General features: G+C 42.9%; 1 protein-coding gene across 1 annotated transcript in view; it reads right to left on the bottom strand.

The window, feature by feature from the left end:
* LOC139369919 (A-type voltage-gated potassium channel KCND3-like) overlaps positions 1 to 24,954 on the bottom strand; it is a 158,166-nt gene extending 133,212 nt beyond the window's left edge. The window contains exon 1 of the mRNA XM_071109202.1: positions 23,852 to 24,954. Within this exon, the coding sequence (XP_070965303.1) occupies positions 23,852 to 24,954 (1,103 nt within the window). The remainder of the gene's footprint in view (positions 1 to 23,851) is intronic.
* Between the last annotated feature and the right edge of the window lie 2,921 nt (positions 24,955 to 27,875).

Here is a 27,875-nt window from a genome sequence, read left to right on the forward strand (position 1 = left end):
GGACAGACGGGAGAACCTGGAGGGAGGAGGCGGAGAGACAGCCTGGTGCGTGGGGCTGCCACAGGACCCACCAGGCTGGGGAGACCTACAGGAGGCCTGGTGCGTGGAGGAGGCACCGGATGGACCGGGCTGTGGGGGAGCACTGGAGCTCTGATGCGCAGCCTTGACACCACTCCTCCAGGCTGGATGACCACTTTAGCCCGGACACCCAAGAGTGCAGGAAAAATGTTGAACCGAGCTGTGGGGGAGCACTGGAGATCTGGTGGATACCACTTGCACCTCTCCCTTAGGCTCAATGCCCACATTCGCCCCCCTCCCAGCGCCCCGGAGACACAGCACGCAGAGCCGGCGCAGGATACCCTGGGCCGATATGGCGTACCGGAGACCAAACACGCTGAGCTGGCACAATACGCCCTAGCTGGATGCTCACTCTCGCATGGCACTTGCGGGGGGCTGGCCTATAGCGCTCCGGGCTATGAGCGCGTACTGGTGACACCGTGCGCTTGACCGCATAACACGGTGCCTGACCAGTACTGCGCTTCTTCCGGTAAGCACAGGGAGTTGGCTCAGGTCTATCGCCTTACTCCGCCAATCTCCCCGTGTGCCCCCCCCAAACATTTTTGGGGCTGCCTCTCGTGCCTGTTGCGCTGCCTTACCTCATATCGCCGCCGCTCAGCTTTCGCTGCCTCCAGCTCTTCCTTGGGGCGGCGATATTCCAGTATCTCCTCCCAAGTCCAGGAGTCCAGAACCCTCTGCTCCTGGTTACCACGCTGCTTGGTCCGTTTGTGGTGGGTAGTTCTGTAACGGTTTTCCTCCTCTTCTGAGGAGGAGTAGGAAGGATCGGACCAATATGCAGCGTGGTAAGTGTTCGTCATTTTATTAAATTGAACTGAACACTACAATACAAAGTAAACAAAAAGAACAACTGAAACAGTTCCGTCTGGTAACTAATACAAAGACAGAAAACAACTACCCACAAACACAGGTGGGAACAGGCTACCTAAGTATGGTTCTCAATCAGAGACAATGATAGACAGCTGCCTCTGATTGGGAACCATACCAGGCCAAACACAGAAATACAAACATAGAACAAAACATAGAATGCACACCCCAACTCACACCCTGACCAAACCAAAATAGAGACATAAAAAAGGAACTAAGGTCAGGACGTGACATTCTCTCTACTATTATTCTGACATTCACATTCTAAAAATAAAGTGGTGATCCTAACTGACCTAAAACAGGGAATTATTACTGGGATTAAATGTCAGGAATTGAGAAAAACTGAGTTTACATGTATTTGGCTAAGGTGTACATGTATGTAAAATTCAGACTTCAACTGTATATTTATATATGCTTACTCTACCATGCACTTTAGAGGCTGCTTCCCTATGTACTGTACATAGTCATGAAACACTGGTCACTTTAAATAATGTTCACATACTGTTTTAACCACTTTATGTGTACAGTCGTTGCCAAAAGTTTTGAGAATGACACAAATATTAATTTCCACAAAGTTTGCCGCTTCAGTGTCTTTAGACATTTTAGTCAGATGTTACTATGGAATACTGAAGTATAATTACAAGCATTTCATAAGTGTTAAAGGCTTTTATTGACAATTACATGAAGTTGATGCAAAGAGTCAATATTTGCAGTGTTGACCCTTCTTTTTCAAGACCTCTGCAATCCGCCGTGTCATGCTGTCAATTATCTTCTGGGCCACATCATGACTGATGGCAGCCCATTCTTGCATAATCAATGCTTGGAGTTTGTCAGATTTTGTGGGGTTTTGTTTGTCCACCCACCTCTTGAGGATTGACCACAAGTTCTCAATGGGATTAAGGTCTGGGGAGTTTCCTGGCCATGGACCCAAAATATCTCTGTTTTTTTCCCCGAGCCACTTAGGTATCCCTTTTGCCTTATGGCAAGGTGCTCCATCATGCTGGAAAAGGCATTGTTTGTCACCAAACTCTTCCTGGGTGGTTGGGAGAAGTTGCTCTCGGAGGATGTGTTGGTACCATTCTTTTTTCATGGCTGTGTTCTTAGGCAAAATTGTGAGTGAGCCCACTCCCTTGGCTGAGAAGCAACCCCACACATGAATGGTCTCAGGATGCCTTACTGTTGGCATGACACAGGACTGATGGTAGCTCTTACCCTATCTTCTCCAGACAAGCTTTTTTCTGGATGCCCCAAACAATCGGAAAGGGGATTCAGCAGAGAAAATGACTTTACCCAGTCCTCAGCAGTCCAATCCCTGTACCTTTTGCAGAATATCAGTTTGTCCCTGATGTTTTTCCTGGAGAGAAGTGGCTTCTTTGCTGACACCAGGCCATCCTCCAAAAGTCTTCGCCTCACTGTGCATGCAGATGCACTCACACCTGCCTGCTGCCATTCCTGAGCAAGCTCTGTACTGGTGGTGCCCCAATCCCACAGCTGAATCAACTTTAGGAGACAGTCCTGGCACTTGCTGGACTTTCTTGGGCGCCCTGAAGCCTTCTTCACAACAATTGAACCGCTCTCCTTGAAGTTCTTGATGATCCGATAAATGGTTGATTTAGGTGCAATCTTACTGGCAGCAATATCCTTGCCTGTGAAGCCATTTTTGTGCAAAGCAATGATGATTGCACGTGTTTCCTTGCAGGTAACCATGGCCGACAGAGGAAGAACAATGATTCCAAGCACCACACTCCTTTTGAAGCTTCCAGTCTGTTATTCGAACTCAATCAGCATGACAGAGTGATCTCCAGCCTTGTCCTCGTCAACACTCACACCTGTGTTAACGAGAGAATCACTGACATGATGTCAAATGGTCCTTTTGTGGCAGGGCTGAAAAGCAGTGGAACATTTTGGGGTGGATTCAGTTCATTTGCATGGCAAAGAGGGACTTTGCAATTAATTGCAATTCATCTGATCACTCATCATAACATTCTGGAGTATATGCAAATTGCCATTATACAAACTGAGGCAGCAGACTTTGTGAAAATTAATATTTGTGTCATTTATTTGGCCACGACTGTATATACTGTATTCTAATCAAGGCCTATCCTATTTAACTATTGCTGTACATATATTAGTCTTCATATATTATTCTTATACTACATATTCTATCCATAAACTGTCCATATTGTCTATACATTCTGTCACATAAAAAGTACGTTTGAGTTGATCAGTTATCTTGCACTTTGATTTCCAACCGGAAAATGTAGACTGAGTTTCTATTGCGTATGTACTGTATTATTGCCAATATGCTAATTATGCTAATTATTATGACCGCCAATGACTCAACTAAAGAACAAATCTGCCTGTTCTGCTAATCCCAGCTGTCATTATACATGTACCAGTGGAGGTCGGTGCTGTTTAAGATGAGGGAGGACGATTTTGTTTCTTCTCATGAGCATGGCCTTGTTTCTATTACAGCATTTAGGCTACTACATGTTACTCAAATTTTCTCTCTACCCATGATGAGGTTGCTAAAACCTAGCCGATTAATGAAAGTTTACAGCATAGGTGCACACAGGTAGAGAGAACATAATTACTGTGTACGTCTATGGAAAGGGGGTGAGAACCATGAGACTCCTAGGTTTTGTATTGAAGTCAATGTACCCAGAGGAGGACAGAAGCTAGCTGTCCTCCAGCTTCACCGTGGTGCTACCTTACAGAGTGCTGTGGAGGCTACTGTAAACCTTTATTGCAAAACAGTGTGTTTTAATCAATTGTTTGGTGAAATGTTAATATATTTACTATAGATTTATATAAAAATGATACCCTTTTCAATGTTTAAAAATATATTTTTTAATGAAATTTACTGAGGAGGATGGTCCTCCCCTTCCTCCTCTGAGGAGCCTCCACTGACATGTACAGTCAGTTAATCATCTGTCTTTTGGTACGAACGTGCTGATGGATCTAACCATGCAATGTGAACCTTTGAGTTATAACTGTTTATTAATGGCTTACTATAAACCCTTTACAATCTCCGTTTTGCTTGACAGCTTGATCAAGACAAGCTGTACGCCCTGAACCCATGGCTGCAGAACTCAGGGCTGCAGAACTCAGGGCTGAAGAACTCAGGGCTGAAGAAGCCAGGGCTGCAGAACCCAGGGCTGAAGAAGCTAGGGCTGCAGAACCCAGGGCTGAAGAAGCTAGGGCTGCAGAACTCAGGGCTGAAGAACCCAGGGCTGCAGAACCCAGGGCTGCAGAACTCAGGGCTACAGAACCCAGGGCTGCAGAACACAGGGCTGAAGAAGCTAGGGCGGCAGAACCCAGGGCTGAAGAAGCTAGGGCTGCAGAACCCAGGGCTGAAGAAGCCAGGGCTGCAGACTCACTGAAGAAGCCAGGGCTGAAGAAGCCAGGGCTGCAGAAGCTAGGGCGGAAGAAGCTAGGGCGGAAGAAGCCAGGGCTGAAGAAGCTAGGGCTGCAGAACTCAGGGCTGCAGAACCCAGGGCTGAAGAAGCTAGGGCTGCAGAACTCAGGGCTGAAGAACCCAGGGCTGCAGATCCCAGGGCTGAAGAAGCTAGGGCTACAGAACTCTTTAGCCCTGGCTGGTCGCCTTGCTTCAGGTCCTTAGAAAACTATGCAGTTATTTGTTTTTTTAATGTATTATTTCATACATTGTTAGCCCAGACAATCTCAAGTGTTATTACATACAGCCAGGAAGAACTATTGGATATAAAAGCGATGTCAACTTACCAACATTATGAACAGGAATATGCCTTTCCCGAAGCGGATCCTTTGTTCGGACCTCCACCCTGGACGTGCGATCTTATCCTAGAGGCCAACCCAAAACAATGTGGTTGCCGCAGGAGAGTCAGACGGAGCAGCCTACTGGTCAGAATCAGAAGGCGAGCACACCATCCCCCGCTTCCCTGCATATTACATGCCAATGTCCAATCTCTAGATAACAAGGTGGACGAAATTAAGGCACGAGTTGCCTTCCAGAGAGACATCAGAGATTGTAACATTCTCTGTTTCATGGAAACATGGCTCACTCGGGATATGTTGTCAGAGTCGGTACAGCAGTCCGATTTCTTCATGCATCGCGCCAACAGAAACAAACATCTCTCTGGTAAGAAGAAGTATGCCTTATGATTAATAACGACTCATCATGTAATCTCAACAACATACAGGAATTCAAGTCATTTTGTTCACCTGACCTAGAATTCCTTACAATCAAATGCCGATTATAGTCACAGCAGGGTATACACCCCCCCCCCCCCCCCCCCAAGGAGATACCTCGCCCTGAAAGAACTTCACTGGACTCTATGTAAACTGTAAACAATACATTCTGAGGCGGAATTTATTGTAGCTGGGGATTTTAACAAAGATTACCTGGGAACAAGTCTTCCTAAATTCTATCAGCATATTGAATGCGCAATACGAGCTGGTAGCATTCTGGATCATTGCTACTCTAACTTCCGCAATGCATATACAGCCCTCCCCTGCCCTGCCTTTGGCAAATCTGACCACGACTCCATCTTGTTGTTCCCAGCCTATAGAAAGAAACTAAAACAGGAAACGCCCATGCTCAGGTCTATTTATTTTATTTTATTTTAATTTCACCTTTATTTAACCAGGTAGGCTAGTTGAGAACAAGTTCTCATTTGCAACTGCGACCTGGCCAAGATAAAGCATAGCAGTGTGAACAGACAACAACACAGAGTTACACATGGAGTAAACAATAAACAATAAACAAGTCAATAACAGTAGAAAAAAAAGAGAATCTATATACATTGTGTGCAAAAGGGATGAGGAAGTAGGCAATAAATAGGCTATAGGAGTGAATAATTTCAATTTAGCAGATTAACACTGGAGTGATAAATGATCAGATGAACATCTGCAGGTAGAGATACTGGTGTGCAAAAGAGCAGAAAAGTAAATAAAACAGTATGGGGCTGAGGTAGGTAAATTGGGTGGGCTACATACCGATGGACTATGTACAGCTGCAGCGATCGGTTAGCTGCTCAGATAGCAGGTGTTTAAAGTTGGTGAGGGAGATAAAAGTCTCCAACTTCAGAGATTTTTGCAATTCATTCCAGTCGCAGGCAGCACAGAATTGGAAGGAAAGGCGGCCAAATGAGGTTTTGGCTTTAGGGATGATCAGTGAGATACACCTGCAGGAGCGCGTGCTACGGGTGGGTATTGCCATCGTGACCAGTGAACTGAGATAAGGCGGAGATTTACAATGCTGGTTTGACCAATCGGATTCCACGCTTCAAGATTGCTTCGATCACGTGGACTGGGATATGTTCCGGAATGCCTCAGACAATAACCTTGATGTATACACTGATTTGGTGAGCCAGTTTTTTAGCAAGTGCATCGGAGTTGTCGTACCGATTGTGACTATTAAAACCTTTCCTAACCAGAAAACGTGTTTTGATGGCAGCATTCGCGCCAAACTGAAAGCGCAAATCACCGCTTTTAATCATGGCAATGCGACTGGAAACATGACCGAACACAAACAGTGCAGCTGTAGAATCGCAATTCAACGGTTCAAGTATGAGACGTATGTGGCAGGGTCTACAGTCAATCACGGATTAGAAAAATAATACCAGCCCTGTCGCAGACATCGACGTCTTGCTCCCAGACAAATTAAACAACTTCTTTGCTCGCTTTGAAGACAATACAGTGCGACTGACACAGCCCAATACCAAAGCCTGTGGGTTCTCCCTCTCCGTTGCCAACGTGAGTGAAACATTTAAACGTGGTAACCCTTGCAAGGCTGCTGGCACAGACGGCATCCCTAGCCGTGTCCTCAGAGAATGAGCAGACCAGCTGGCTGGTGTGTTTACCGACATATTCAATCAATCCCTATCCCAGTCTATTGTCCCCACATGCTTCAAGACGGCCACCATTGTTCCTATTCCCAAGAAAGCTAAAGTAACCGAACTAAATGACTATCGCCCCGTTGCACTCACTTCTGTCATTATGAAGTGCTTTGAGAGACTAGTCAAGGACCATATCACCTCCATCCTACCTGACACCCTAGACCCACTCCAATTTGCTTACCGCCCAAATAGTTCCACTGACGATGCAATCGCCATCACACTGCCCTATCTCATCTGAAAAAGAGGAATACCTATGTAAGAATGTTGTTCATTGACTACAGCTCAGCATTTAACACCATAGTACCCTCCAAACCCTGGGTCTCGATCCCGCCCTGTGCAACTGGGTCCTGGACTTTCTGATGGGCCGCCCCCAGGTGGTGAAGGTAGGAAACAGCATCTCCACCCCGCTGATCCTCAACACTGGGGCCCCACAAGGGTGCATTCTCAGCCCTCTCCTGTACTCCCTGTTCACCTATGACAGCGTAGCCATGCACGCTTCCAACTCAATCATCAAGTTTGCAGACGACAATACAGTTGTAGGCCTGATTACCAACAATGACGAGACAACCTACAGGGAGGAGGTGAGGGTCCTGGGAGTGTGGTGTCAGGAAAATAACCTCTCTCTCAACGTCAACAAAACAAAGGAGATGACCGTGGACTTCAGGAAACAGCAGAGGGAGCACCCCCCCCCCCCCCACAGTAGTGGAGAAGATGGAAAGTTTTAAGTTCCTCGGCATACACATCGAGGACAAACTGAAATGGTTCACCCACACAGACAGTGTGGTGAAGAAGGCACAACAGTGCCAAATTTGGCATGTCACCTAAAACACTCACAAAATTTTACAGATGCACAATCGAGAGCATCCTGTCGGGCTGTATCACCGCCTGGTACGGCAACAGCACCACCTTCAACCGCAAGGCTCTCCAGAGGGTAGTGCACAACACACCCCCGGGGAAAACTATCTGCCGTCCAGGACACCTACAGCACCCGATGTCACAGGAAGGCCAAAAAGATCATCAAGGACAACAACCACCCGAGCCACTGTCTGTTCATCCCGCTAACATCCAGAAGGTGAGGTCAGTACAGGTGCATCAAAGCTGGGACCGAGAGACTGAAAAACAGCTTCTATCTCAAGGCCATCAGACTGTTAAATAGCCATCACTAACATAGAGAGGCTGCTGCCAACATACAGACTCAAATCTCTGGCCACTTAAATAAATGGACTTAATAAAGTTATCACTAGTTACTTTAAATAACGCCACTTTAATAATGTTTACATAGAGGTATCACTACTCACTTTAAATAACACCACTTTAATAATGTTTACATATCCTACAATACTCATCTCATATGTATTTTCTGTATTCTATACCATCTACTGCAACTTTTCTATGCAACATGACCATCGCTCATCCATATATTTATATGTACATATTAATATTCATCCCTTTACATTTGTATGTATAAGGTAGATGTTGTGAATTTGTATCTACTTGTTAGATATTACTGCACTGTCGGAACTAGAAACACAAGCATTTTGCTACACTCACATTAACATCTGCTAGCCATGTGTATGTGACCAATACAATTTGTTTTGTTTTTAAATTTGCAGTTGGAGGAGTGCTGAGCTAATCTTTGCTGTGTCTATCAGTCATTCTGTTTCAACTATGTCTCCTGCTGTGGCAGGATGGAGGCTAGGTCACAATAGCCCTGCTTGATGCAGAGATGCACTGCTGGAGAGACACAGACAGTATGGGAGTTGCCCCCCCCCCCCTCCCCCTCTCACTCTCTCTCTCCAGCTGCAACGCATCACCAGTATGATAGAAGTGACAACAAGGGTCCATAGCTTTTCCTTGTTAGGGCTTTTTTGTCTGGTCATGTGGTCCGGTCATGCAGTTCGTAAAAACTGACCCTAGATTATTTAACATTTATTTTGACACCGCTTTGGAAGGATTTACATTTCTGAGTCATTGAAATGCCAGTGTCAGTATGACCATGCAATACTTGGACAGTGGTTACGAATAAAGTGTGGAAACCACAGACCAGTTTCCATGGTCCTGAGAAACGTCAACAACAGACATGTCAAGTCAAACTGTAAACTGTTAAGTTGGGGATGGTTGCCAAGACTCTGCATACGGTCTCTTCCCTCCTGATGGATCCGCTCCAAGAGGCTGTTCAATTCCTATTATGGTCTAGAAGAGACACCATGACTCAATACTGGAACACACAAATGGGTTTCATCCTTAAAACCTGTTGTGACTAGGGGGCAGTATTTTCATTTTTGAAAAAAAAACAATCCGGAAGTGCCTCATGTTTTGAAAGCGCTGTGTTCCAATGAGTCCCTATTGAGCAGTGAATGGGCTATCAACCAGATTACTCTTTCTCCGTATTCCTGAAGGTGTCTACAGCATTGTGACGTAGTTTTACGCATTAATGTTGAAGAATACCCGTAAGCGGCTACATTGCGCAAGTGGTCACCTGATGCTGCCAGAGAGATTCTCGCGTAAAATACAGAGGTAGCCATTACTCCAATCGGTCCTACTGAAAAACTAATTGTCCCGATGGATATATTATCGAATAGATATTTGAAAAACACCTTGAGGATTGATTATAAACAACGTTTGCCATGTTTCTGTCGATATATAGGAATAGGAATATTTTCTAGGAATATTTATGTCCGTTGCGTTATGCTAATTAGTGTCAGGCGATGATTACGCTCCCGCATGCGGGATGGGGAGTCACTAGAGGATTTATTAAATTGGCCACCTACTAGATTCTCTGTTAGTTATGAGTACATGAAAAGTGTTTCCTGGGGTGGTTGTCCACATGTTAACACTTTTGACATTGAAGGAAACTGCTCAGCTGATGGGAGCACAGAGTTGAGAGAGGCATATTTGTCTCCAGTACTTCTGGAAATGGGCATCTGAGGTTTCAGACAATCTCATGGACATTCCACATGCTGAATGGATCCCATACCAAGGTCATGTCACTTATTGTGTTGGGTGGAAAAAGTCTGTTCTAAAATAGAATTGCAAGTCTTTATAAGAAACAGGCAAATGGCTTTTTTTGATTTGTGCCATTGCATCAAAAACTAAACAAACAGACGCATGGTAATGTGATGGTCATTAGTGTGAAATAATTGCAATGTGTCAGCCATCTCCATTCAAACTTTGATTGAATTTACCCACCTGCGTAAGTAGACCGTGATTAAGCAAGATAATTGCCGCAAATGTCAGGTTGCCGTCTGTGCCCCAGGTTTTCATCCATCACGCTCGCCAGATGAGCGACCGTCATTCCATCTAGAATAACAGCCAACTAGTTAAGACTGAAATCATCAATGCTTCAGGCCGTGTAAGATGACAGTGACACCTGTGTTGTCCTCAACAGCAATGGATATTAATATTAACATATTATCGTGTCCGACAGCAGCAAATGCCACTAAGATGTGATTTTATACGAAGAACATGTAGTCTAAGAAATGTCTTGCTTCAGGATCCCTATGAAGAAGTAGTAAAACTGATCTGTAATTTGAAAATGTGAAAGATTTCATAAAGAACATGGGACAAAGCTTTCTAATGCAATACCATCTTTTTCTCCCAATTTCAATTATGATCTTGTCTCATAGCTGCAACTCCTCCAAAACATGACCTACCAAACTGCGTTCCTTAACACCCGCCCGCTTAATCCACGAGTCAGCTGCACCAATGTGTCGGAGGAAACACTGTTCGACTGACTACCGAAGTCAGCCTGCAGGCACCCGGCCCGCCACAAGAAGTCACTAGAGCACCATGAGCCAAGTAAAGCCCCCCCGGCCAAACCCTGCCCTTACCCAGCCGATGCTGGGCCAATTGTGCACTGCTCTATGGGACTCCTGGTCACAGCCATTTGTGACACAACACGGGATCGAACCAGGGTCTGTATTGACACCTCAAGCGTCACTCGGGAGGCGCCGCGCTTAGATTTTTGCTCTCCAGAGGGTGGTGCGGTCTGCCCAACGCATCACCGGGGGCAAACTACCTGCCCTCCAGGACACCTACAGCACCCAATGTCACAGGAAGGAAAAAAGATAATCAAGGACAACAACCACCCGAGTCACTGCAGGTTCACCCCACCATCATCCAGAAGGTGAGGTCAGTACAGGTGCTTCAAAGATGGTACCGAGAGAATGAAAAACAGCTTCTATCTCAATGCCATCAGACTGTTAAATAGCCATCACTAGCACATTATAGGCTGCTGCCCTATATACTGTACATAGACTTGAATTCACTGGCCCCTTTATAATGGAACACTTGTCACTAATAATGTTTACATATTTTGCATTACTCCTCTCATATGTAGATACTGTATTATATTCTATTCTACCGCTCGTCCAAATATTTATATATTCTTATTTCCATTCCTTTACTTTAGATTAGTGTGTATTGTGTGTATTGTTGTGAAAGTGTTACTTGTTAGATATTACTGCACTGTTGGAGCTAGAAACACAAACATTTCACTAGACCTGCAATAACATCTGCTAAACACATGTACAGGGTATGTGACAAATACAAATTGATTTGAACAGAATTCCCCAAATAAAATCACTTAGTCTTTTATTTTCCAAAAAAATACATTGCTCAGAAATCTTTGGGTGGGGGGGCTAAAATCACCCGTGGGCCAGATGGGAGCTAAACGTCTCTTCTCCTAATATGTTGTGTGGAAATGCAGCACAAAGTTCCCCACCCATGGCTATCCTGCCAGACACCATCTTCAGAGACACAAGGGTAACAGTGTCATACTGGAAATATTAACAAAGTTGGCATATACAGTACACTAACAACACTATTGATTCACTTCAAGGTAAAGTGGCGAATACTGAGGTGGCAGATTGAGTGCTCATGTGGCCTGGAAGGGAGAAACCGGCCTATGTGATGTAAACACTGATCTTCATTTGTATATCGCTTCCTGTCAGTGCATGTGTGAAGGAATTCTAGCATCAGACTTCTATCACCATCTACAATACTTGTTGTTGAGAAGTGACCTGACATTTTCCTACAAGCTCTCATCCAACAAGTTTGTGAACAACTTGAATTGCAATAGCCATGGATAGGGCTTTGGAGGTCATGACATTCTGTCAGCCGGTGATTGTCAAGGAAATAACTGTTGGTCTTCCGGTAATTGACCGTTAATTAACACAAACACATTTAGCATCTCCTGGCTTCCACACATGGCCTACAAGCTGCTGATGGAGACCTTTCGAACATTTCCATTTTAAAAAGTCTAATAAATCCATGTAATACAGCCCACACCTTCACAATAAAGTCATTATTATTTTAGACAGGTATGAAGAAGACTGATATGAAGAAAATGTAGTCTATTTCAGAAGAACAGAATAACATACTCTGAGTTGTCTTTATCAGGTCCTGATCTGGCTGTGGGCTACACTAGTTCATTTAGCAGACAATATTTGTATATAGCCACGCAATTGTTATTTTACTGCTGCTCTTTAATTATTTGTTACTTTTATTTATTTATTTATTTTTTAGGTATTTTTTCTTAAAACTGCATTGTTGGTTAAGGTCACTGTAATGTTGTATTTGGCGCATGTGACAAATACAATTTGATTTGATTTGACTTCTGACTTCCACTCTCCGGCTGTATTTATGATGTTAATGGAAAGCCATAAGCTCACCATAAATAAACATGCCAGCATATAATAACGTCAGGTAGGAATATGCACCAGAGGCAGAGGTAAACAAAAACAAGGCTGAGCAGAGAAGCAGTAAGTAAACTGCACACACTACAATCCCCTTCAGTGGAATGGAACAACCATTTCCATGTAACATACCCTTGGGAGAGATGAGAACTGTATTAAAAAGCTTGTAAATTAGATTTATGAATAAACATTTAATGCATTACAATGATGCAGTTAAATCCACAGGGGAATATGAAAATAGCCCTAGCATATAGCAGTGCATATTTGTTCACTTCATGATGCTGGCTGTTGCCAGATTAATTTTGCTTCATCGAGTGTGCTGTGTTGAATACGAATTTGATCTATCTGAGAGTGAAATCATTCATTAAAAAATGATCACAAAACGTGTACAAATATGTGTGTTGTGCATGCGATTCTCAAATGATCATTTGGCCCTGAGACACGGAAAGAGACCCAACAGTTACCAGGACAATCAGTCCACTTCACATTGATATTGTAGATCTCACTAACATTATACACACAGTATCACTAACATATACAGACATACTATAAACAACAAAACATTTAGTTTATTTTAGTTTACCTGACAACAATGCTTTTATGAAACCTGAAGGTTCCTTCAGACTGACCCCTGTCTGACAGAGTATGCTGTCCCCTAGTTGACCGATGGGCCAACACCTGCCAGGTGTTAGGAAAGATAAGGCAAAAATAAAAATGAGTCTGCCTATTTTGGGGAAAGCGTGCTATTATGCTATAATGTCAACATCTTGAGAGGATCAGGGTTGGAGTCAATTCAATTTCAACTCAAAGAATTTCGTCATGAATTGAACAGTCCACACAGAAAAATGATGGGTGATTTTGAATTAATAAATTGAATTCATTGAATTCCAATTAATATTTTTGAACTGACTGAAGATAAATATAATTGGCCACTGCCTGGCTGTTTCCAGTCCAGTCAACTCCCTCCTTCCTCCCAGACTCTGGCATGATCTATACCTGTCTCACCAAGCCAACAATGTCAATGTTCCCCGCAGTGACTCTTTACCATTACCCCCTGTATATAGCCTCACTATTGTTATTTTACTGCTCTTTAATTACTTGTTACTTACATCTATTTTTATTTTTTATTATCTATTTTTTACTTAAGACTTATTTTTCTTAAAACTGCATTGTTGATTAAGGGCTTGTAAGCATTCCACTGTAAGTTCTACAGTTGTATTTGGTTCATGTGACAAATAAAATGTGATTTCATTTTTGATTTAAAGTGTCTACAGTGAGAGCTCAGCTGATCTTACATTCATTCCCTCTGAACGTCTGCACATCTATCTGTCTCTGGCCCAACACCGCACGCAACCCAAAGTAAGCAATCTGAATCAATCAATCAATCAAATGTATTTATGAAGCCCTTTTTTTAATCTCAGCCAATGTCACAAAGTGCTATAGAGAAACCCAGCCTAAAACCCCAAACATCAAGCAATGCAGATGTAGAAGCACAGTGGCTAAGAAAAACTCCCTAGAATACATGAACCCTGTCTCATCTCTCACAGACTCATGGCTCAGGACCAGACATTGTAAACCGATGGAGCCTGCTGGTGCTTTTACCATGTACAGTGGCATGTGAAGTACAGGTAACTGCCAAAATAAAGGAAACACTTGATTAAATGAGGGCAAAGATTATGGATATACTGACAGCTCATTATAGTAATATTCAATGAATATTCAATGCGGATTGTTTACGGCAACCGCCTGTATTGAATGGAGAGAGATGCTATGCTACTAGCTTCAAACCATGAATATGCATAGCCACCTCAAGACAACTCCATAATAAAGCGTTTTTTCTCAAGGTTTCCGGGATGTCACGTGTCATACTTATATCAGTACACTCGTAACAACTTAAGCGGGACTTCTATTCGATCAAATAAACCTCACAAAGCAAATACCAAATTTGACACGCTCTCATTGACCTCCATACAAAAACTCCTTGCTTGGTGGGCGAAACAACAAAAAATTGCCACCTGCTGGACAGAGACAGATTTTCTGCCACGTTGGGCCTCTCTCTTCCTCTTCCTCTTCCTCTCTGATGAGGGATACAAAATATATTGAAAGCAGGTGCATCCACACAGGTGTGGTTCCTGAGTTAATTAAGCAATCAACATCCCATGATGCTTAGGGTCATGTATAAAAATGACTAGTTGCCATTATTTTGGCTTCCACAGCTAGAAGAGTTAGTATAATTACTTTTAAATGAGTTTAGGTGCTAAATGAATCTCCGACAGAGCTAAATTAAATTCCACAGCTATCATTAGAAAGGTCCCAATTAGAGAGGGCTGTGTTGGGAAATTGGTTCCAAGTTTCTTAGCCAGATAAAGGGCATAATTTTTATTTCCTAGTAGGCTTGCTCATTCTGATCAGCGAGGCTGTAGGGCCGCAAAACGCACCATTAATTCCATTTTGAAGTTAGGTTGCCACTGAAGATAACTTAGCTTTGATGATGAGGGTGAAACGTCTTCCTAGTGCTTATAAAACATGTAACTGTGCATTTCACTTATGTTTCATCTAGCTGCCGATACACTGAATTATTCACCAATAATATACAGTACACCATGCCGTTCATGAAGACATGAAAGAAATAAAGCCATTGACAGATTGCATTTGAGCAATCCACACCTCCAGTCTTCTATTTCCACTCACTCATTACTTTTGATGAATCTTCATTCATTCCCTAGTTTTCTCCTGGTGAAATAATAATCCAACACCCAACAATATCGTAAATGATTGTACATTATATAAGTGTATGACTTGATAAATGTGCGGGGACAGCAGTCAATCAAATTCATTCAACGTTCCAAAATGGTGGTAGTAGATGGCTTGTTCTGTGACATGCTGGTAAAGTTCTCAGAAAGACTGACAGTGAAGAGTGGGAGACTGATCGAGTCTTAGAGAAAGGGAGCCATATTGGCTTTCATCATAACTAACCATGAGGTTATTGGTTTTCTTTCCCCACCCCTGGCTAATGTCTGTCATGTTCACTCAGCTCAGTGGCACAGTGCCATTAGGATCAATGGTAAAAAAAAGTCAAGTAACCTAATTTGCATTTTACATTTTTTCATGAGCGACATAGAACACAGTTGGGGAGCCTGACAGATGCAGCAAGTCACTCGTCTCTGGTGGAAGAAGCCACTCTTTAAAGACTTTTGTAAATTTTCCCGCAATATCACATGTATAAAGACAGTACATTTTATTAAAGGGTCATTATTTTTATTGTTTTACTAAATCTATTTTTTTGGTTAAATAAATCGGGTGATAAATGTTACCCATTTCAAGTAGCTCGACGCTTGTCGCACATTGATACTTCACAGGAGAGCCATTTGAACGTTTAACAAAATATATATACAAATAATTTTTTTGGCCCAGTTGGTTTAGCCACGGAAAAAAAGGAACCTTCCCGCTAGCCATGATTGGCTGAGATAATGGATGGGCTGGAAAGGCTGAAAGATGAGTTCGGATTGGCCTGCCATGTATCACGCTTCTGTATATGTATGTGTACAGTAGATAATTCTTGCTATCGCAGATTTTTTTAAAGATATAACGTTAACCATGGAGATATGCAAAAGTGTTGCTACTGCTCTCAACAACATTGCTGCCAAGAATTTGGCAGGCACTATCAACAAAGATCAGTGGGAAAAAGTTGTGATGGACTACTTTCTGCACACGGTCAGTGTGAACCGGAGTGACTTGACACAACAAAGGGCCAAACCAGCTGTAGCTAGCTACAAACCAAACGGAAAAGACACTCTGCCGTGAAGCGTTCATACATGTATACGGGAAGAGTCTAGCTACATTTTCAGATATTATACATTTCAAATTTTGTTACAAAGTTGTTTTCATTGCAAGTTACCATTAGCTAGCTTCTTGTGACTAGCAATCCCGGATCCGGGAGCGTAATCATAGCCTCAAACGAATTAGCATAACGCAGCGGACATAATTACCCCTAGACAATTTTCCTATTCATGAAAATCACAAATGAAATATATTGAGACACAGCTTAGCCTTTTGTTAATCACACTGCCATCTCAGATTTTCAAAATATGCTTTACAGCCAACGCTAGACAAGCATTTGTGTAAGTTTATCATGGCATAATGCTATGCTAGGCTCTGCTGGCAGCAGGCAACATTTTCACGAAAATAAGAAAAGCAATCAAATGAAATCATTTACCTTTGAAGAACTTCGGATGTTTTCACTCAGGAGCCTCCCAGTTGGATAGCAAATGTTCCTTTTTTCCAAAAATATTATTTTTGTAGGCGAAATAGCTCCCATTTGTTCATCATGCTTGGCTGAGAAATCGACCGGAAAATGCTATCACTACAACGCCAAACTTTTTTCCAAATTACCTCCATAATATCAACAGAAACATGGCAAACGTTGTTTAGAATCAATCCTCAAGGTGTTTTTAACATATCTATTCGATAATATATCCGTTGAGGCAATTGGTTTCTCATAAGAAGCGATTGGAAAAATGGCTACCTCAGTATTTTACGCAAGATTTTCTGCGGGAGACATCATGTGACCACTTGCTAAATGTGGTCCCTTACGGCTATTCTTCAACAGAAATGCATAAAAAGACGTCACAATGTTGTAGACACCTTGGGGAACACGTAGAAAACGTAAGCTCATTCGTAGCTCATTCACAGCCATATAAGGAGTCATTGGCATGAGGCGGTTTCAAAAAATGCGGCACTTCCTGATTGGATTTTTATCTGGGTTTGACCTGTAACATCAGTTCTGTTGCACTCACAGACAATATCTTTGCAGTTTTGGAAACGTCAGAGTGTTTTCTATCCAAAGCTGTCAATTATATGCATAGTCAAGCATCTTTTCGTGACAAAATACCTTGTTTAAAATGGAAAGTTTTTTATCCAAAAATGTAAATACTGCCCCCTAGTCGTAAAAGGCAGGCTAGTGAATGTTAGCTGGCTGGTGCGCTAGGTGATGTGATCTGTGTAGTAATATTATTTGTATCTTAGAAAGCCAATTGCATTGCTAGTTATAGCCTAATGTTAGCTAGCTAGCTAACATTGAACCTAGTTGGTTGGCTTTACCTGCAGATTCATGCTCCTGCATTTCATGCATGGTGGATAGCTATGACAATCCGCATGTCTGTAGCTATGGGTTGGGATTATGGTTAGCCTGATAGCTAGCTACATGCCTAAACAAAAGACTCCACTTCGCAAGAGAATGATTACATGACCCATCAAGTTAGCCTGTTGTGTCTGGGGGTGATTATGGCCATCTATTGTATTTCATGAACATGTGTACATGTTTAAACAATAGTGACCCATCCACTTAGATAGATGTGGCTGCAGGTTGGTTATAGCATTTCTTTCACACAATAATTTTTTCTGGACACTTTCAAAGTCAGATTAGAATATACTGTTGGCCAAGGATGGTGTAGACAAGAAGAGCTCTCCAGTAGGTGTACCAAAATATCCAAGGGCCATTTTCTAAAAAGTGGGGTTACAAGTTTATCAACTTTCAAAGCAGAATTACTTTCCCATTGTTCCTCAACGGCAGTGTATGATCTAGCATTTTGTAGCTCTGAGTTGCTACTTTTATCCAATGTAAAAAATTAAAATAAAACGATTTCAAATGTTGCTACATAAGATCGAATCGAGGCGGTGGGTCACAAATGAGGTGAAAAGGAGACTGGAGTGAAAGATACACTAGGTGTTACTGAGACTTGTTTTGGAAAACACAGAGGTAAGAAAGTGTGTGTGTGTGTGTGTGTTTGGCCTCTTTTAGACCCCTCCTTGGTTAGGGGCCTCACAATAACAATTCTCGGCCTCTGCGATGTTCACACAGTAAGTGGTACTCTCTCTCTCTTTCAATCCCTTTACCTCTCTCTCTCGCTTTCTCTCTCTACCTTTACCTCTCTCTCGTCCTCTCTCTCTCTCTCTGGCATCCAGCACCATCCAGTCCAATCTTTAAATGTCTTATAATGACGGTCCTAACACAGGAGAGAGGGCTAAATGTCTCTCTGAAGCAGCTTATATATAGCCAGTGATTAAGGCAGACGGGAACATGACCTACATGCATAACAACACTTCTGCTGCTCTGCCACAGAATACTTTGGTTCAGGACTTTACAACTGGGAGAATCAGACTAATTATAACACCGGAGTCATACTACAGTTCACATCACACCTCGTTATTAATATAGAACCATTTTTGGGTTAATATTTTGGGGAGTCAATGACACAACCCAGTGAAGCTCTTGTGCCTGGCCTGCCTGCGCCTTGTAGTTGCTCAGGTAAAACGACTGCTCCCTACTACACTAGTGGGTCGATCCGCATATTGCATTTTTAAACAGATATCACACTGTTGATGGGCCTAAAATAGCCACCTTCCCCCCTAGGAACCACTTGGGGATGGAAGAGTGGGGAGATAGAAAGGGCTTCCTCCATCCCCATCAATCTTTTGGGTCCAGTCCCACTGCTGCTGGCTGCCAAATGCTCTGTATCTATCTATCCAGCAGGTGAAGTAGCTTCGAGCGACTCCTGCTGTGATTCAAGGGAGATCCTTTTATCAGCCACCTGAGTTTGATTGAAATAGCCCTGTTCCTCTGTAGCCAAGGTGTGACGATCAGTCACCTGAGTTTGGATGAATAGCCCTGTTCCTCTGTAGCCAAGGTGTGATGATCAGTCACCTGAGTTTGGATGAATAGCCCTGTTCCTCTGTAGCCAAGGTGTGATGATCAGTCACCTGGGTTTGGATGAATAGCCCTGTTCCTCTGTAGCCAAGGTGTGATTATCAGTCACCTGAGTTTGGATGAATAGCCCTGTTCCTCTGTAGCCAAGGTGTGATGATCAGTCACCTGAGTTTGGATGAATAGCCCTCTTCCTCTGTAGCCAAGGTGTGATGATCAGTCACCTGAGTTTGGATGAATAGCCCTGTTCCTCTGTAGCCAAGGTGTGATGATCAGTCACCTGAGTTTGGATAAATAGCCCTGTTCCTCTGTAGCCAAGGTGTGATGATCAGTCACCTGAATTTGGATGAATAGCCCTGTTCCTCTGTAGCCAAGGTGTGATGATCAGTCACCTGAGTTTGGATGAATAGCCCTGTTCCTCTGTAGCCAAGGTGTGATGATCAGTCACCTGAGTTTGGATAAATAGCCCTGTTCCTCTGTAGCCAAGGTATGATGATCAGTCACCTGAGTTTGGATGAATAGCCCTGTTCCTCTGTAGCCAAGGTGTGATGATCAGTCACCTGAGTTTGGATAAATAGCCCTGTTCCTCTGTAGCCAAGGTGTGATGATCAGTCACCTGAGTTTGGATGAATAGCCCTGTTCCTCTGTAGCCAAGGTGTGATGATCAGTCACCTGAGTTTGGATAAATAGCCCTGTTCCTCTATAGCCAAGGTGTGATTATCAGTCACCTGAGTTTGAATGAATAGCCCTGTTCCTCTGTAGCCAAGGTGTGATTATCAGTCACCTGAATTTGGATGAATAGCCCTGTTCCTCTGTAGCCAAGGTGTGATGATCAGTCACCTGAGTTTGGATAAATAGCCCTGTTCCTCTGTAGCCAAGGTATGATGATCAGTCACCTGAGTTTGGATGAATAGCCCTGTTCCTCTGTAGCCAAGGTGTGATGATCAGTCACCTGAGTTTGGATAAATAGCCCTGTTCCTCTGTAGCCAAGGTGTGATGATCAGTCACCTGAGTTTGGATGAATAGCCCTGTTCCTCTGTAGCCAAGGTGTGATGATCAGTCACCTGAGTTTGGATAAATAGCCCTGTTCCTCTATAGCCAAGGTGTGATTATCAGTCACCTGAGTTTGGATGAATAGCCCTGTTCCTCTGTAGCCAAGGTGTGATTATCAGTCACCTGAATTTGGATGAATAGCCCTGTTCCTCTGTAGCCAAGGTGTGATGATCAGTCACCTGAGTTTGGATGAATAGCCCTGTTCCTCTGTAGCCAAGGTGTGATGATCAGTCACCTGAGTTTGGATGAATAGCCCTGTTCCTCTGTAGCCAAGGTGTGATTATCAGTCACCTGAGTTTGGATGAATAGCCCTGTTCCTCTGTAGCCAAGGTGTGATTATCAGTCACCTGAGTTTGGATAAATAGCCCTGTTCCTCTGTAGCCAAGGTGTGATGATCAGTCACCTGAGTTTAATTGAATAGCCCTGTTCCTCTGTAGCCAAGGTGTGATTCCCCCATCTCCAGCCCCCTGTACACCCAATTACCCAGGCTGCACTGTCTGCTCTCTGACAGGAATGGAGGAGGGGGGCAGTCGGCCAAAGAGAGGAGACAGGTTCAAAAGTGGTTGTAAAAAAAAGGGTTGCATAGATGTAGGTGGCTGACCACAGAACTGACAGGTTTATTGCTGAATGTGGAGGGCCTGGGATGGAGGGGGGAGGTGCTGCCCTTGGAGGGGGTTAAGAGTGAGGAAGGTTAAAGATGTATTCTAACTTCTTCACAGTCTAGGAAACTGAACAGAGTAACATGGAGGGCCAGACTGAGAGAAGAGATTGAAGAGTCTTGTAACAAATGAATCACTTTGGATTATAAGCAGTCTGGTTTGTAAATATGGTATTCACACAGTGAAGTAAATACCCCACTACATCTTCCAATAATGGTGTCAGAGAGGTTATTTGTGACTTATATACTGTATGTTTCTTAAGAGATGTCACAGCTACTATATTCTATGACAAAACACAATGCATTATTAACCAGTCTGGGACCTTTCCTACTCAGTGATGTATGGTTCCGATCACACCCTGTAGAACAGAGTCTCTCTCTCTCTCTCTCTCTCTCTCTCTCTCTCTCTCTCTCTCTCTCTCTCTCTCTCTCTCTCTCTCTCTCTCTCTCTCTCTCTCTCTCTCTCTCTCTCTCTCTCTCTCTCTCTCTCTCTCTCTCTCTCTCTCTCTCTCTCTCTCTCACATGCGTACACACATGTACACACCCAAATTGCTTCTTTAATAGACAATCTGGGTCCATTGACGTGGAAAGCCATTCATTAATAGCGTCACACAGGTAAAGGTATTTCTGGAATTGATAATGGAGTTGGGAGTTGGGATGCGGAGGAATATTTACCACACATATACTGCATAATCACAGCTGATGGTATGCCGATGAGGGTTAGTAATCCCAATCTGGCCCTCAAACCATCACGGTCACCTGATAATCCCCAGTTTACAATTGGCTCATTCATCCCCCTCCTCTCCCCTTTAACAATTCCCCAGGTCATTGCTGCAAATGAGAACGTGTTCTCAGTCAACTTACCTGGTAAAATAACGGATAAAAAAATAAAAAGATGGCTGACTGACTACTGAGTTTCTGTGATGATCCCATTCTGTAATAATGAGAACCTTTATCCACACTTACAGTAAATTATAGAAGATTGGGGTTATTCATATTATTATATTATAGAACAAATTGATTTATTAGACAGACACGTTGAAAATGCCAACCCAAATACCCATGTATTCCAGTTATTTCGCTTTTCAAGATTTTGACAAAAAGTTTAACCTTAACCCACATCCAAAAAGAGTTCACAGCAACGCAGAGTTTTATACAGAGCCATGATCGCATGGAACACCCATCTCCAACTACTCAAATAAACAGCAAAATTACCTTTAAAAAAACTCATGGAATGGCGAACACACACACACACACAGACACACTCTAACACACATAATTTTTGTTGTTGTATTGTTTGTATATCGATGTATTGTAAATGTGTGTGACTGTCCTTGTCTATCAGTGTATCAGTGTTTTATCACTTGTCATGTTTTGTTTTGTCCCCAGGAAGTGTAGCGGCTGCTTCTGCAAAATAAATGGCACTATTTTCTGGAGAGACTTCCTAACTGCTTGGCGAAATAAGCGTCAATGTCACTTTACTAGCTGACCAGTGAAGAATCAGAACAGCACCGGTCTACCAGTAAGACATTAGAGGTCATTGTCAATGACTAACACAATGTGGAGATGGAGAGAGCCCAATGACTAACACAATGTGGAGATGGAGAGAGCCCAGTGACTAACACAATGTGGAGATGGAGAGAGCCCAATGACTAACACAATATGGAGATGGAGAGAGCCCAATGACTAACACAATGTGGAGATGGACAGAGCCCAATGACTAGCACAATGTGGAGATGGAGAGCGCCCAATGACTAACACAATGTGGAGATGTAGAGAGCCCAATGACTAACACAATGTGGAGATGGAGAGAGCCCAATGACTAACACAATGTGGAGATGGAGAGAGCCCAATGACTAACACAATGTGGAGATGGAGAGAGCCCAATGACTAACACAATGTGGAGATGGAGAGAGCCCAATGAGAAGTCGGCAGAAAGAGACAAAGTATAAAAAGAGGAAAATAGAGTTTTAAAAAGTATGAAATCTTCATAAGTACCTATAGACGGTTCTTGAAAATGTGCAGTTATTTTCATTATAACAAATACAAATTTCACCGGCATTCAGGATCCTAAATATTATTACAATATTGTTTTCTGGGACTATGTGTCCCAGAGTAAACCATGATTACTGGCAGATTAAGGAAATTATAGAAATGACAATAGACACAATACACCCACTAGATGAAGACAACATGGGAACACACATCTCCCACTACTGTCACATAACATTCAGGTAAACACACACACACACACACACACACACACACACACACACACACACACACACACACACACACACACACACACACACACACACACTGTCATGAGTGTGTATACTGTTAGGCCTGGTACAGTAGGTGAATGTAGTGGTGGTACCCATCCATCACTCACACTGGCAGCAGCCTCATACCACATTCACCCACTAGTCTATTGAAGACGTTTCATGCTTCAACTTTTATCCATATTCCATAACAGCAGAACACATACAGTATCCAGGACACCCATTACAAAAATACATCAAAACAATAGCCTGAGGTATTACATTTTTTGTACAACACAGGCAAGCATTTTAGCATCAGGTCAAGTCTAGTAATCAACCGTTTAAGGTGCGTTAATTATTGTTGTATAACTAATTATAGCACTTTTGGAAGATAGTTGTTGTTTGGATTGAACTTTGGAGGATTTACTTTTTAGGATGCCAAGTAAGGTTTATGGAGAGCTCCTGATTTGAAGATATTATTTGGGCACCATCTTGAATTATCTTGGGGGCATTATTCCAACGGAGAAGACACACATTTTATGGACCACACGAGTGGAAGGAGAGAGAACTAAAACTGTGGAGAGAAAGAGAGGGAGAGATAAGCGAGAGATAGGGATGAGAAAAGGTAAGAAAGAGAGATAGACAGAAGGAGGACATACCCCAACGTGGTCATTGTGACAATGGTGTACCAGAAGGAGGCTGGGATGCTGGTGAACTTGGTCGACGACGACCCCTTCTCTGCGTAAAACATGACGGTGGCGAAGATGATGATGGCCATAGTGAGGGAGAAGAGGAGGAAGCCCAGCTCCGAGGCGCAGCTCTTCAGCGTGTACCCCAGGATCCTGAGGCCCTGCGAGTGGCGGGAGAACTTGAAGATGCGGAAAACACGGAACACACGGAGTGTGACGAAGGCTCCGCTCACATCCTCGTTGTCTGTCATCACCAGGCCGATGTAGTAGGGAAAGATGGCCACCACGTCGATGATGCTCATCACACTGCGCATGAATTGGTAACGGCTGGGCGCGGCAAACAGTCTCATGAGGTACTCTATGGTGAAGATGAGGACGCAGGCCGTGTCCATGCAGAAGAAGGCTACGGTGTAGCGCTCGCCACATGGCATGTCCTTCTGGGAAGGCGTGGCACCGCACGGAACCGTCTCTATCACGTTGGTGAGGACTGAGATGGCGATGAAGAAGCCGGTGACGTAGTAGAAAACCAGGGCCATGGTGGAGGTGTGAGGGTTCTCAAAAGCCCTCCACATGGTCTCTCTGTATGTCATGTTGGGCAGCTTGCAGTCCTTGTTGTCATCCTGGTCGTCCTGGAGACGTTCAGCATTCTCCCGCTTCCGATCCTTGTACTCTTCATAGCAGCAGTCACCGATGATTTCCGGGATGATGCCGAAGAAGGTTAGCTCTTCGTCGTAGGCCGAGATGCACTCATAGCGTGGATAGTGCAACTTGCCCGTCCGATAGAAGTTGAGAATGCTACGGAAGGAGTCTGGGTCCCGGTCGAAAAAATACTCTTTGGTCTCCTCATCGTAAAAAAACTGTTTCTCTGAGCTTCCCAGCAGGGTGTCTGGGTAGCGGTCCAGTGTGGTCCTCCAGGTCTGGAAGCGACGTCCACTCACATTCAGGATGATCAGCTCATCATGTCTCTTTGTGTGTTCTCTAGGAGCGATAGGCATGGGGCAGTTGGCCACAGGCATCCAGCCAATAGCTGCTGCCCGGGCGAAGGGAAGCCATGCAGCCACTCCTGCCGCCATGGCAACTCACTCTGGTTTCCCGCTTGCCTTAAAATGACCTGTCATCTTGAGCAGAGAAACAGACAACACAAAATCAGTAACACATGAATAAAGCATTTCCACTACAAGTTGGTTGCATGGTAGGTGGTTTGCACTATAAGCTACTATAGCAACTCATAGTATTAAAGTGTTTCCATCATAAACCAAAGAGCCTAATGCGTTCAAATATTTGATGATAGGTTACATCGCTGATGCTAGTCTGAGTTCTCATGACTATTGGAGTCACAACCCTGGCTCTGTTATTCATCCCAACAGTAGCCCCACCACTTGGTGTGGTGTTATAACAGGAAATGTATCCACTCTGGAATTCATAGATGGAGATGGATGCAATGACTATAATGACAATCCCTCTGCCAGAACACCAACACCACTAGAGCTCTAAGCAGGCGGTCAAATTCCCTGTCATTTCCAGAGCTCACTGAACAGAAGGTTTAAGAAAGAGAGGATAATGTGAAGCCTCTTTAGGAAGCTCTGTTAAACATCTATGAAAAATAGAAGTGGTCTCTCCAGAATAGAGAGACACCTGTTGAGTCAGAAGTGCCATATCGCTAGGTCTGTTTCAGATTTAAGGATAATGTTAATGTGAAGAAAAATGATGTACAATTATAGAAAATCAAGTTTACCTCTGCCTATTAATAGCTCTTCTTTTTTTTAAAGGAAAAATCTCGAAAGGAGTGTATGCTCTAACGTTAGTCGAATACAATTCAGTATTTTGATGCATAAGTAAAATAATATTGCTGCTTTAACATTCTGATTACGATGATCAACTCCACATGTTAGGCTACCTGTAAAAGTAAGAGAATAAAAACAGACCAGCACATTAGAAACAAATATAGACAACTCATCAGGTGCATCTTCTAAGCTTTCTTTATCACTTACCTCCAAACAAGGAAAGATCCAAACAATTTCAATGCGCGATCCTCCAGCAAAATAACTCCTCTGGGGAAAAGCTACAGAAATTGAAAGACGCATTGACAAAGGACCTCTGTGCGAATGAGCGAAACAAGCATAGAGGAACACGAGATGGGGATATCGATGCGTTGAACGACCGTAAACGTGTTAATGAAATTCACTAAAACATTAAAGTCTGTTCTTTAAACCACACCTGCATATTGATGCACCTGCGGTTTGGACAGACAGCACAGATTCATTTCGCAGCCTTCAGGATGATATTCACACCTACCTCATGACTGTGATGATGACTAGAAAAGTGGGTGATGGACATGAGTCAGACTCCGTAATCTCTCTCTCTCTCTCTCTTACTCTATCGTGCGCAAAGGCTCGTCTCTCACACAATTTTACGGTGCTAAATCAGTCCACTCCACCGACTAAATGGACGGATGTGTCAACAACACTTTCTTTCTTATTTACTTTTTATAGTTAATTTGAGAAAATATAAACCTTTTTATTCTGCACACTTTTAATGAGGAAGTTGGTGTTACTGGAAAATGTCCTCAATTCAATTACGCGCAGCACAGTGAGAGAAGTTGCCTTCTAGACAAATTGTATGACATGACAGGATGCTATAACAAGAACACTTGATAGCAGCCAGCATCTCTATGATCAGGAAATACTTGTAGCGTCTGTGCTTTATAACATTTTCTTTATTACATGGTTATATCTCAATTGATTGTCATCTGATCTTTTAAGATCCCTTATCAAATCGCATATTCACTCAATAATGACAATATTGAATAGCCTCTATAATTGACACTTATTACCATGTAATTTCGAAGTAAATACAGTACCTTGTTAATTATTTTACATTGTGAATATGTAAATGATTTATCATATCACTATATGATAAAATTAAATAAAAGGTCATTAAGTTGGATTTGAGATAATTAAAAATGTCGACCTCGACTTTCCTTATTACTAGCATACCCATCGTTATTACCCAAGAGAGGCAGTAAGCATTGATTGGACTGAAGAAAGTATGTGTGCTATCATTGAGCCAACTCTATGCATCATCAAATTCCCTTGTTGCACTGTGCGGTGTAGACATAATATTCAGTAAGAGTGCTCAGCCTACACAACTCACAGAGTATTTACTTTGCCTCAAGTTCGTTGTTGATTAATAGTAGCCTTCACAAACTTGGACAAAACATTTGGATCAATTTTCTTTCCCGAGTACCAATTTTTATCCATACCCAAAAAGGCCCTCCAGAAAGACATTCTTTCACTAATTAGTAATTATCATTAGGATTGTGATGAATTCTAAAAAGGTACCAAATTGCTCTGGAGCCCTTGAAGTAGTGAAATAACCCTCAGATTTAAAACATACTATCAAGGCCGGCTCCAGGCATAAGTGATATAAGCGGTTGCTGAGGGCCCTAGAAAGGAATTCAGTTGGGGTCTCAACTTACTGTTGGTGCAAGTTTGAAATTTGATTGTGCATCAACAATTTTTCTCTTGTTATGTCAGTCACTAACAGTCACTCAATTAGCCATGTCAGCTAACAATATTTAGATTTGTAAGTCAGCTGGCAAGACTATCTAAACTTAGTAATCACATCCGAAATACCTGACCTGCAGGGGGCCCCCAAAGCTTTTGTTAGTCACTCTCAGTCAGATATCATTACGTAACATGGCACAAGTCATGTAAAAATGTATAGAATTGTAGGATATTTGCTTTAAAACTAAAACAATTTTTCTCCACCCTATGGCAAAGCGGGAAGAATAGCAGGAAATTAGTTGTAAAACAGGAAGGAAAAAAAATTCTGCCCCATGGCAAAATTAGTATAATTGCATGAAGTGTTAAAAAAAAAGATACATGTTCTCTCCACCCCATGGCAAAATGTGTAGAACTGCAGAAAACATGCATTAAAACTGCTACATTTTCTCTATACCCCATGGCAAAATGTGTAGAACTGCAGAAAACAT

The sequence above is a fragment of the Oncorhynchus clarkii genome, chromosome 17 (assembly GCF_045791955.1).
Source record: "Oncorhynchus clarkii lewisi isolate Uvic-CL-2024 chromosome 17, UVic_Ocla_1.0, whole genome shotgun sequence".
NCBI classification, from domain to species: domain Eukaryota; kingdom Metazoa; phylum Chordata; class Actinopteri; order Salmoniformes; family Salmonidae; genus Oncorhynchus; species Oncorhynchus clarkii.